Here is an 11614-nt window from a genome sequence, read left to right on the forward strand (position 1 = left end):
CAGTCAGTGTCAACGTCCTGGCAGTTACTGTTGATCAGACACTGAGCTGGACCATCCATATAAATATAGTGACTACAAGAGTAGGTCAGTGAATAGCAATCTTGCAGTGAATAATTCACCTCCTCACTCCCCAAAGTCTGTCCACCATGTACAAGGCACAAGTCAGGAGTGTGATGGAATACTCCCCACTTGCCCGGATGAATACACCTCCAGCAACACTGGAGAAGATTGACACAAAGCAGCCCACTTGATTGGCACCACTACCACAAGCATTCATTCCCTCCACCAGTGGTGAGCAGTAGCAGCAAGTGTGTACTCTCTCCGAGATGCACAGCAGAAATTCACCAAAACTCCTTAAAAAACACTTTCCAAACCCATGACCACTGCCATCTAGAATCACAAGGGCAGCAGATGTTTGGGAGCACCACCACTTGCAAGCTCCCCACCACATCACTTACCATTCCGATTTGGAAATATATTCTTATTCCTTCAGTGCCACTGGGTCAAAATGCGGGAAATCCCTGTCTTACAGCATTGACAATCTACCTACAGCATTGGATTGCAGCAGTTCAAGAAGGCAGCTCAATACTATCTTCTCAAAGGCATCTTGCGTATGCATTAAATGCTAATCCAGCAAGTGGCATCCACATCTTGTGAGTAAGTGAAAGAAATGAGCCTCCGCTCATTATAGTTTTCAATGAATTTATTGAATTTCATTTCCAGTCAATTTTTGTTGATTGGAATCACCAAGAGGTGGAAGTTAACTGCAGAAACTTACTTCCTTGGAACACAATCCTGAACTGCTAACTATTATCTACCCCATCTCCCTCAGACAACAGTTGCTACCTGGCTTTCTGAGCGTTTCCAGTTTTAAGCACTTTGCAATCAGATTATTAGTAGCTGCCAGAGATGTCATTTGGGATTATGATGGTTAGAGTCTTACTTACCAAAAAAGAAACAAAAAAATGTGAGGGCTGTGTTTAACAGTGAACATATATGCCACACAAGATAACAAAGCATGAAGCTGGATGAACACAGCAGGCCAAGCAGCATCTCAGGAGCACAAAAGCTGACGTTTCAGGCCCAGACCCTTCATCAGATATATGCCACACAGGTGTGCATAGCATGTGAGTGTGTTTATCAAAAAAAGTTATTCTTCCTTGCATACATGCCCCAACTCCAAAAGCTGGTTTAGCTCAACTGCAATCACCTCTACAGCCTACTCTTTGTTTAAGGTTGGAATAACTGCACAAAGGCCAGTATCCCATCACCAAGTCTCATTTTATTTGCATGTGAACATTACACTGGCTGTAGCCAACCAGCTCACAGTTAATTCCTGAACTGAGGAGAGTCCAAATCCCATGGTTATATTAGTCAGCCAGGGCTTCCTGATTGGTCCAGGTTAACAACCCCAATCAAGGATCTCATGGTCAACAAGAAACAGCTGGTTCCAGTGACTACAAATGCTTTCACCACTCTCTGGTGCATTTAACTCAGAAAAGCATTTGCCCCAGTATTCTGCCTTCCCCTTAAGCCAGAATACCCCCCAGTAAATGTATCTGATCCATTGTAGAAATGTTATCATTGGCGCAGGTCGGCTTGCTTAATTCAAATCCAGGTGCTGGAGACACATCAGCTGCTTTAACATTCCTCAAATACTGGAAATTCAGCCAAATACCTGCTTGACTCATTTTCATTTTATTATAGTTGCAAAGAATTATTTGAGAAAAAAAATGGTCTGCAAAGTTTTTCACAATGCTAGTGTCAGATCCACGTGATTTCTGAGCTGAGACCAGAGGACTGGATGTGTAGCTATATAAATACCCTTATCAACAAACTTTCTCACTCACATCCCTGAAATTTCAGAATGATAAACAATGCGTGTGCAATTATTGCTGTCATGCTGCTTGTATTTACTGGTGAGTGATTTTAAGTCTGTATGTTAAGCGTTGGAAACTCTGTGAAGGGTTTCTTAAATCTGACTATATTTACTTCATTAATACTTCAGTGTAATAAAGGGGTTACTCTGAGTGGAAATATTTTAAAATTGCAAACTATCAGTGGTTGAAATTACATTTTGTGTTGTAATTTGAAGAACAATTTAGAGTACTGTATAATTGTTGGGGGTCTTCATTGCCTGTGAATCACCGAGAAAGTTGTAAGGATGTAAGAGATGCTATATAACTACAAACATTTCTTATGTTTTACTAAGCAAGATTTCTGCACCAATCATCTTGAGCTTTCTGGTATTACTGATTGGGTGAGCAATGTGAACAGGACTTGAGGCTTGTGATGAAACTTAATGTCAGACACAGGGCGCTGTTTCACTGAGATGCTTGCAGCACAGTGCAGAATGAGCATGTACAGATGTAGTAGGAGTCAGTGCACTATTTATGTGTCTTTTTAAAAAAAGATGTTTTGCTGAGATGGCTGTCTGATTGTAGACTGCACGAGGAAGCACCCATCTCCCCAGCCCCTCACCTCACTTCGGAAAGCTGCAGAGTAGACGGCTAGCATGAAGTGATCACCCTACCTTTGGTAGCAGGGGAACATTGCAGAGAGGTTTAGACAAGGTTTAATTTGTCACCGCTGAAGGAGCACCACACTGTCAGAGGGTCAGTGCCGAGGGGGCGCCACACTGTCAGAGGGTCAGTGCTAAAGGAGCACCACACTGTCAGAGGGCCAGTGCCGAGGAGGCGCCACACTGTCAGAGGGCCAGTGCTAAAGGAGCACCACACTGTCAGAGGGCCAGTGCTGAGGGAGTGACGCACTGTCAGAGAGTCAGTGCTGTTGGAGTTCCGCACTATTGGCGGCTAAGTGCTGAGGGAGCAAAGCACTGTTAGTGGGCCATTGCTGAGGGAGTGCTGCCCTAACGGAGAGTCAGTGCTGAGGGAGCACTGCAATGACAGAGGGTCAGTACTGAGGGAGTGCTGCACCGTTGGAAGGTCAGTGCTGAGGGAGTACTGTAGTGATGGAGGGTCAGTACCCAGAGAGTGCTGAAGTGTTGCATGTGCAGCTCTGGGCGAGCATTGCGTTGTTGGAGGGTCAGTGCTCAAGGAGTGCTGCATTGTCAGAGTGTCAGTGTGGAGGGAGAACCGTACTTTCGGTCATGCCATCTTTCAGGAAGGACATTATTGACATATATGAGTGCAACAAATGTTCACCAGACTTGTTCCTGGGACAGCAGGACTGACCTATGAAGAGAAAGTGTGAAAACTGGACCTGTAATCTCTAGTGTTTCAAAGAATGAGAGGTGATTTCATTAAAATTTACAAATTACTTAAAAGGATAGACAGAATAGATACAGTTAAGATGTTTCCTCTGAATGAGGAATCTAGAACAAATGTACCTGATTTAAAAATAAGGTAGATGTTGCTTAACTCTGAGATTTTTGGAAATATTTTTACTCAGAGGATTGTAAACCTTTGGATAACCATAGGTGCTCTGAAATCTCGATCTATGAATATGCTTAAGGTAGAGATTGATAAATTTCTGATCACCAGTGACATTCAAGTTTATAGAGATGAGGGTTGTCAAAAAGAAGATGGAAGCATATGTGAGGTTCAGAAAATTGGAATCACACAAGGTCCTTGAAGAATATAGAGGAAGCAGGAAAGAGCTTGAATGAGGAATTCAGAGGGCTAAAAGGAGCTATCAAATGTCATTGACAAGTAGGAAGAAGGAAAATCCCAAGGGATTCTATGCATATATTAGGAGCAAGGTGGTAGCTAGGGAAAGGGTAGGTTCACTCAAGGACAAGGGAGAGAATTTACGCTTGGAGCTGAAGGAAGTGAGTGAGACCCTTAATGAGTCTCAGGAAGGGTAAGTTGACATTCTAGAGCATGTCAATATTAAGAAGAAGGAGGTGCTGGGTGTCTTGAAAAATGTTAAGGTAGATAAGGTTCCAGAGCCTGATCCTCTGTCCAGAACACTGAATGAGGCAAGGGAGGAGATTGCCGAAAACAGAGACCTTTGAATCCTCTTTTGCCGCAGGTAGGTCTGGGAAGAGTGGAGAATAGTCAGTTGTTGTTCCTTTGTTTAAGAAGAGCAACAGGGATAATCAAGGAAACTATAGGCTGGGGAGCCTTGCAGCAGTGGTGGGGAATTTTTGGAGAAGATCCTTACGTACAGGATTTAATTGCATTTGGAAAATAATGGATTTAATAGGGACAGTCAGCATGGCTTTGCATGGGGCAGTTCTTGAGGAATGATGAAGATGATTGATGAAGATAGGGCAGTGGATGTTGTCTACATGGACTTTTTACTAAAGCATTTGACAACTTCAATCATGGTAGGCTGGTCCAGAAAATTAAGTCACATGAGATCCATGGTGGATTGATAAGTTCAATTTAAAAAAATCAGCTTGATCATAGAAGATAGTTATGGAAGGGTATATTTCCAATGAGGTCCATGACCATTGGTGTTTCTGCAAGGATCCTTGCTGGGGCCTCTGTCCTTTATAATATATATAAATGATTTATATGAAAATATAGGTGATATGATTAATAGGTTGTAGACAACATGAAAATCGGTGTATTGTTGATTGTGAGGAACGTAGTCAAAGATTACAGCAGGTCATAGGCCAATTAGAAAATTGGGCAGAAAAATAGCAGATGAAGTTTTGTCTTGACAAATGTGAAGTGATGTATTTTGGAAGGTCAAATGCAAGAGGAAAGTATACAGTAAATGGCATGACCCTGGGGAGTGTTGATATTCAGAGGGATCTTGGAATGCAAGTCTGTAATTTCCTGAAAGTGGCAACACGAGTGAATAAGGTGGTAAAGAAGGTGTGTTTGTTTTCAGCGGTCGGGGTGCTGAGCATAAAAGTTGGCAGGTTATGTTGCAGCTGTACAAAACTTTAATTAGGTCACGTTGCTTTTTGTCACACTGTAGGAAGGATGTGGAAGTTTTGGAGAGGGTGCAGAGGAGGTTTACTAGGATTTTGCCTGTATTGGAATGTGTTAGCTGTAAGGAGAGGCTGGACAAATGTGGATTGTTTTTGCTAGAATGTTGGAGGCACAGACCTGACCTGATAGAAGGATGTAAAGTTATAAGAAGCATGAATAGGGTGGAAATGCCAAATACGTAGGTTTAATGTGAGGGGCAAAGTTAAAGGAAATGTGTGAGGCAAGTCTTTTACACAAAGGTTAGAAGTGCCTGGAGCATGTTGCCAAGAGAGGTGGTAGAAGCAGATGTGATAGCAACATATAAGAGACACTTAGACAGACACATGAACAGGCAGGGAATAGAGGGATACAGATTAGTTTAAAATGGCACCAAGGTCAGCACAGACATGGTAAGCTGAAAGGCCTGTTTCTGTGTTAAATGTTCTAAAAGACATTGGGTTGTTCAGTCAGCTTTGATGTTATTGAATTGTGGGCTGGCTTGATTAACTGAATGGCCTACTGTTCCTTTGTCCCTAATAGATTGATAGCTTGAAATTGAGGGTGAAAGATATAGGACAGATGTCAGAGGTAGTTTCTTTACTCAGAGAGTAGTAAGGGAATGGAACGCTTTGCCTGCAACGGTAGTAGATTCGCCAACTTTAGGTACATTTAAGTCGTCATTGGATAAGCATATGGACGTACATGGAATAGTGTAGGTTAGATGGGCTTGAGATCGGTAAGACAGGTCGGCACAACATCGAGGGCCGAAGGGCCTGTACTGTGCTGTAATGTTCTATGTTCTATGTATAGATTAATTTATGAGATTTTTGTTCCTTGCAAATTGACTACGTATTTCTTGTGTTACAAGGGCTGCAGGGAGGTCCTCAGTACATTACTGTACAGCGTTTGTATATCTGTTAACAGACTTGTGCCAAACTGCTCTCCTACATGTAGAATGATACAATTGCACAAACTTGTAAAACTTCATGCTTATTTTAGTTAAGATAAAGTTATTTTTATCTAAAAATGTCAAGTTAGTGATAATGCTATAGCCACAAGATTTATTCAAAAACAATGGGAAGTCTTCATTTTTATTGCAGAAATTGTAATTCCCTTTCAAAACAGGGTCTGTAACAATTAGATAATTTACCAGAGAGAAGAGATTAAGAGATATTGAAGGGAACATCTAGCTAATGTGTCAATGATTTTGTTCATTTAAATAGTTAGTATGTGTTTAGTCAGAAGTCCTCTGGCCAGCTCAGTTGCAGCTGACAATAAGTGGTCTGTATATCTGTATCTTTTGTAACAGTCTCCGTTTTTCTGTTGCAGACCTGGCAACAGCTCAAGTTTATACTTCTGCTTCTAATGAGGAGGTGAGGTCCTTCATCTAATTTTACCTGGAGTTCTCAGTAATGGTATTAATAATACTTGTTGCCTGTAGCAGTGTAGACTTTGATTAGTTTTCTCCCTTCAACTCCTATCATTATTCCATAACTCTGGTGAGATCCTATGCTCTTAATTAATTTCATTTCTTGCCAATAATGAATGAATCTGTTAATCTCATCTCTCGCAGCCAGACTGCCAAGATTTCCCTGATATCCCAGTCTGCCCCATGTTCACAAAGCGAGTCTGTGGAACAGATGGCATGACCTACATAAACCGTTGTAATTTATGCCTTTATAATTGGTGAGTGATTTTAAAATTCCGGGACAAGTGATACCCTATCTCAAGTGAAAATCTCTGTTAATAATGAAAAGGAAATGAGACGTCCAAATAGAAGAACTTGGCTTTAGGTAGATCCCTGATTAATTTATTAACCTGATAATTACAATTATGGAAGTTCAGAACTGAAAATGACATTTCAAAATGGTGTTTTCTGTAGCTTTGCAACATCCCATAATGGCACCATCTATGAAATATACTGTTGATGTGATGAATCAAGCATGTGGGAGCAGAGATCATGATGAATTTTTATCACAACACAGAGCCTGTCTGGCATTTCTGATTTGTGTAGGCGCTGGAATTAGATCTGATCAGTATTTACATATGCATGGTATACAGAGGCTGCTAATCATTTAAGATATGCAGCTGTCCTCATACAAGCTGATCTTGGGAGCAAGGGGTCAAGTGTGCAGAGTAAGCATGGTAAGAGCAGGCCTGGGTTTTCTGTATTTCTTTGGAGAAACAAGATACCTCTTTGGAAAAGGAAGTGCATTTTGGGCAGATAAGGTACCTTTTGAAATGGTTAAAAGTAGACATGAATGTGCAAAATTTCATTAAATGCCCATCTCTTTGGAAATGCCAAATCAAGAGCCACTGTCAAGAGACCTGTCATTAGTAACAAGAGGACTTGTCATTTGTGAGAAATAGATGGGAAGGAGAGTAGTGAGGATAATCTGCATGGTCTGCACAAGGATATAGGCAGGTTAAAGCAAGTGGGAAAATATTTGGCAGATGGATTGTGATTTGGGAAAGTGTGAAGTTATGCACTTTGGCAGGAAGAATAGGAGAGCTGAATATGATTTAAAATGGAGAAAGACTGTGGAATGTTACAGCACAGAGGGGTTTGGCAATCCTTGTGTATAAATCACAAACTGCCATTGTTCAGGTCAGCTGGGAACTGGGAAGGCAAATGAACTGTTCGCCTTTATTTCAAAGGGAACAGAATATAAGGATAGGGAGTTCTTGCTAATATTATACAAGGCTCTACTTAGACAACACTATGAATAATTTTGGCCTCCTTATTGAAAGAAAGTATTCATGGCATTGCAGACAGTTCAGAAAGGGTTCGCTAGGTTGATCCCAAGAATGGAGGAATGTGAGGAGAAGTTAAGTCAGTTGGGCCTGTACTCATTGAATTTTAGAAGAATGAAAAGAAACTTTATTGAAATATACACGATTCTTAGGGGACTTGACAGGGTAGATGCAGGGAAGTTGTTTCCCCTTCTTGGACAGACTACAACCAGAGGAAACAATCTCCTGTTGGGATGCTTCACAGTGTGGTATGGCAACTGCTCTTCCCAAGAATGCAAGAAACTGCAGAGAGTTGTGAACATAATTGAGTCCATAACGCAAACCAACCTTCCATTCACTGACTGCACCTCTGCTTCCCACTGCCTCAGGAAAGTAACCAATATAATCAAAGACCCTTCCCACCCTGCTTACACGCACTTCCACCCTCTTGCATCGAGCAGAAGATAAAAAAGTTGAATAGTGTATGAATAAATTCAAGAACAGCTTGTTCCCCGCTATTATCAGACTTTTGAATGGACCTCCGAAATGTTAATATTAATCTCTCTCTCTCTCTCTCTCTCTGTCTGTCTCTCTCTTTTTCTCTCTGCAATTTCTGTGCAGCTGTGACACTATATTCTGCACTATGTTCTGCTACCCTGATGCACTTTGTATGCTACGATCTGCCTGTAAAATGCACCAAACAATTTTTCGCTCTATCGCGATACATGTGTAAGGGATCATCCGTTTAAGACAGAGATAATGAGAAATTTCTACTCTCAGAGGGTAGTGAATGTTTCCGCTGATGGGTGAGTCTAGAACCAGAAGACACAGTTTAAAAATAAGGAGTAGGCGATTTAGAACAGAGTTGAGGAAAAACTTCTTCACCCAGAGAGTGGCGTATATATGGAATGCTGTGCCCCAGAAGGCAGTGGAGGCCAACTCTCTGGATAGAGCTCTTAAAGATAGTGGAGTCAAGGGTTATGGGGATAAGGCAGGATCAGGATACTGATTGTGGATGATCAGCCATGATCATAATGAATGGTGGTGCTGGCGCGAAGGGCCAAATGGCCTACTCCTGCACCTATTGTCTATTGTCTATTGAATCTGTAAAATTCTTTACTGCAGAGGGCTGTTGAAGCTGGGTCATTGAACGTATTCAAGGCTGAGATAGATTTTTAATCAGTGAGAATCAAGGATTAGGAGGGAAAAGGCAGAAACGTGGTGTTGAAGATTATTACTTCAGGCACGTTGTCAGTGAATGGCAGAGCAGACTCAACCAGCTGAATGAACTACCTCTATTCCTATGTACCTGTCTTATGGTCAAGAGAATCTGTGAAAGAGATCTGTTAAAAGTATCTTGAGGATCTACTTCAAGGAGAGCTGACAAGTTGCGAAGGCATATCAAACTCCTCCTCAGTATTCTTTGAAAAATATCTCGAGTAATTATTTTCAAAAATTATTACATGAAACTTCACTTTGTCTATTGACATTACTGCTGCATGATTTCATTTATAATCATCCATTATCACAGTGGGTACCTTCCAGTTCACAGTTACAAATGGTAATTATATTATTTTGTATCACGACTTCTGCCCATTTTGAGTACAGGATGAGATGGATGGTGTCAAGCTTCTTGAGTGTTTTTGCAGCTGCATCCATTCGAGCAAGTGGGGAATATTCCATCACACCCCTGAGTTGCGTCTGGTATTTGGTGGACAGGTTTTGAGGAGTCAGGAGGTGCGTTATTCACTCCTAGCCTCTAACCTGGTCTTGCATTTATATGGCTGGTCCAGCCAAGTTTCTGATCAGTGGTAACTCCTGCAATGTTAATAGATGGGGAATTCAGTAATTGTAATGCTAATGAAAGCACGGGGATGTTTTTAGATTTCTGTCTTGCTGGAGATGGCCATTGTCTGGCACTTGTGAGGCACAAATTGCCACTGGGTCTCTGCTCTCCCCAGGACCCATTTCACCTCCCTGGCCTGAACCTGAGATAGCTCAGGGAGAGATAATGGGAATTGCAGATGCTAGAGAATCCAAGATAACAAAGTGTGAAGCTGGATGAACACAGCAGGCCAAGCAGCATCTCAGGAGCACAAAAGCTGACGTTTCGGGCCTAGACCCTTCATCAGAGAGGGGGATGGGGAGAGGGAACTGGAATAAATAGGGAGCGAGGGGGAGGCGGACCGAAGATGGATAGGGGAGAAGATAGGTGGAGAGGAGAGTATAGGTGGGGAGGTGGGGAGGGGATAGGTCAGTCCAGGAAGGACGGACAGGTCAAGGGGGCAGGATGAGGTTGGTAGGTGGGAAATGGAGGTGTGGCTTGAGGTGGGAGGAGGGGATAGGTGAGAGGAAGAACAGGATAGGGAGGCGGGGACGAGCTGGGCTGGTTTTGGGATGCAGTGGGGGAGGGGACGAGCTGGGCTGGTTTTGGGATGCAGTGGGGGAGGGGATGAGCTGGGCTGGTTTTGGGATGCAGTGGGGGAGGGGGAGATTTTGAAGCTTGTGAAGTCCACATTGATACCATTGGGCTGCAGGGTTCCCAGGCGGAATATGAGTTGCTGTTTCTGCAACCTTTGGGTGGCATCATTGTGGCACTGCAGGAGGCCCATGATGGACATGTCGTCTAAGGAATGGGAGGGGGAGTTGAAACGGCTCGCGACTGGGAGGTGTAGTTGTTTATTGCGAACCAAGCAGAGGTGTCCTGTAAAGCAGTCCCCAAGCCTCCGCTTGGTTTCCCCAATGTAGAGGAAGCCACACCGGGTGCAGTGGATACAGTATACTACATTGGCAGAAGTGCAGGTGAACATCTGCTTAATGTGGAATGTCATCTTGGGGCCTGGGATGGGGGTGAGGGAGGAGGTGTGGGGGCAAGTGTAGCATTTCCTGCGGTTACAGGGGAAGGTGCCGGTTGTGGTGGGGTTGGAGGGCAGTGTGGAGTCATGGAGAGAGTGGTCTCTCCAGAAGGCAGACAAGGGTGGGGATGGAATAATGTCTTTGGTGGTGGGGTCAGATTGTAGATGGCGGAAGTGTCGGAAGATGATGCGTTGTATCCGGAGGTTGGTGGGGTGGTGTGTGAGAATGAGGGGGATCCTCTTTGGGCGGTTGTGGCGGGGGCGGGGTGTGAGGGATGTGTTGCGGGAAATGCGGGAGACGCGGCCAAGGGCGTTCTTGACCACTGCGGGGGGAAAATTTGCGATCCTTGAAGAATGCAGACATCTGGGATGTGTGGTAGTGGAATGCCTCATCCTGGGAACAGATGCGGTGGAGGCAGTGGAATTGGGAATAGGGGATCCAATTTTTGCAGGAGGGTGGGTGGGAGGAGGTGTATTCTAGGTAGCTGTGGGAGTCGGTGGGCTTGAAATGGACATCAGTTTATGTTTGGTTGCCTGAGATGGAGACTGAGAGGTCCAGGAAGGTGAGGGAGGTGTTGGAGCTCAGGGAGACATTGTTAAAGGTTGCTGTGTCAATCAGATGAGAGAGTCATGGCTTTCTCCCTTACTGTCAAAGTGAATGTCTAATGCTGTGCATTAGTATGCTTGTTACCAAATTCACCTGGGTTATATTCCCATTCCTTTATATCGGAGTTTTACGCCAAGCTGAAAAATTAACATTCTACCTCAATGTATCTCTTCGTGCCTGGTGGATAGTAACTTCCTTGGGCTTTTATTTCAGGTTGAATAATGCAAATGTTAAGATCAGTCACAATGGATTTTGTGCAAAGAAACGACCAGAAGAGGAAGAATACTGACTGAGGTGGAAAAAGTTCTAGTGTTGAACTGAAGTCTATTTTTCAAACGTCTTCATTTGATTGGTTGAATTAAGAATAAACTTAAATAAATATGCATTGGGTGTATTGCCAGTTAATTTTCCAGCCTTTTAGTGCTGGCCTCATGAGATAACACAGTATTGCTTCTTAAGCTGCATTTGATGTAGGATTTACAAGTTTAATCAAGAGGAGGCTTTGGGCTTCAGGGACAGACTGAATGGTTCTG

At 43.2% G+C, this 11614-nt stretch overlaps 1 protein-coding gene across 1 annotated transcript; it reads left to right on the top strand.

Annotated features, from left to right (window-relative positions):
• The first annotated feature begins 1798 nt into the window (after positions 1-1798).
• LOC125449453 (trypsin inhibitor ClTI-1-like) lies at positions 1799-11379 on the top strand. Its single transcript, XM_048525251.1, has 4 exons — positions 1799-1919; positions 6216-6259; positions 6460-6572; positions 11295-11379. Exons 1-4 carry the CDS (start codon positions 1868-1870, stop codon positions 11368-11370), a joined length of 285 nt encoding a protein of 94 aa, XP_048381208.1. The 5' UTR covers positions 1799-1867; the 3' UTR covers positions 11371-11379.
• The last annotated feature ends 235 nt before the right edge of the window (positions 11380-11614 follow it).

This window comes from Stegostoma tigrinum, chromosome 42 (genome assembly GCF_030684315.1).
Source record: "Stegostoma tigrinum isolate sSteTig4 chromosome 42, sSteTig4.hap1, whole genome shotgun sequence".
In the NCBI taxonomy this organism is placed as follows: domain Eukaryota; kingdom Metazoa; phylum Chordata; class Chondrichthyes; order Orectolobiformes; family Stegostomatidae; genus Stegostoma; species Stegostoma tigrinum.

Bases quoted from the DNA above. Each gene is read 5' to 3' on its own strand.
- LOC125449453 (XM_048525251.1), top strand. From the start codon at position 1,868: ATGATAAACAATGCGTGTGCAATTATTGCTGTCATGCTGCTTGTATTT. The intron at 6,260-6,459 runs GTGAGGTCCTTC...CATCTCTCGCAG, and splicing joins CTTCTGCTTCTAATGAGGAG to CCAGACTGCCAAGATTTCCC. The intron at 6,573-11,294 runs GTGAGTGATTTT...CTTTTATTTCAG, and splicing joins AATTTATGCCTTTATAATTG to GTTGAATAATGCAAATGTTA.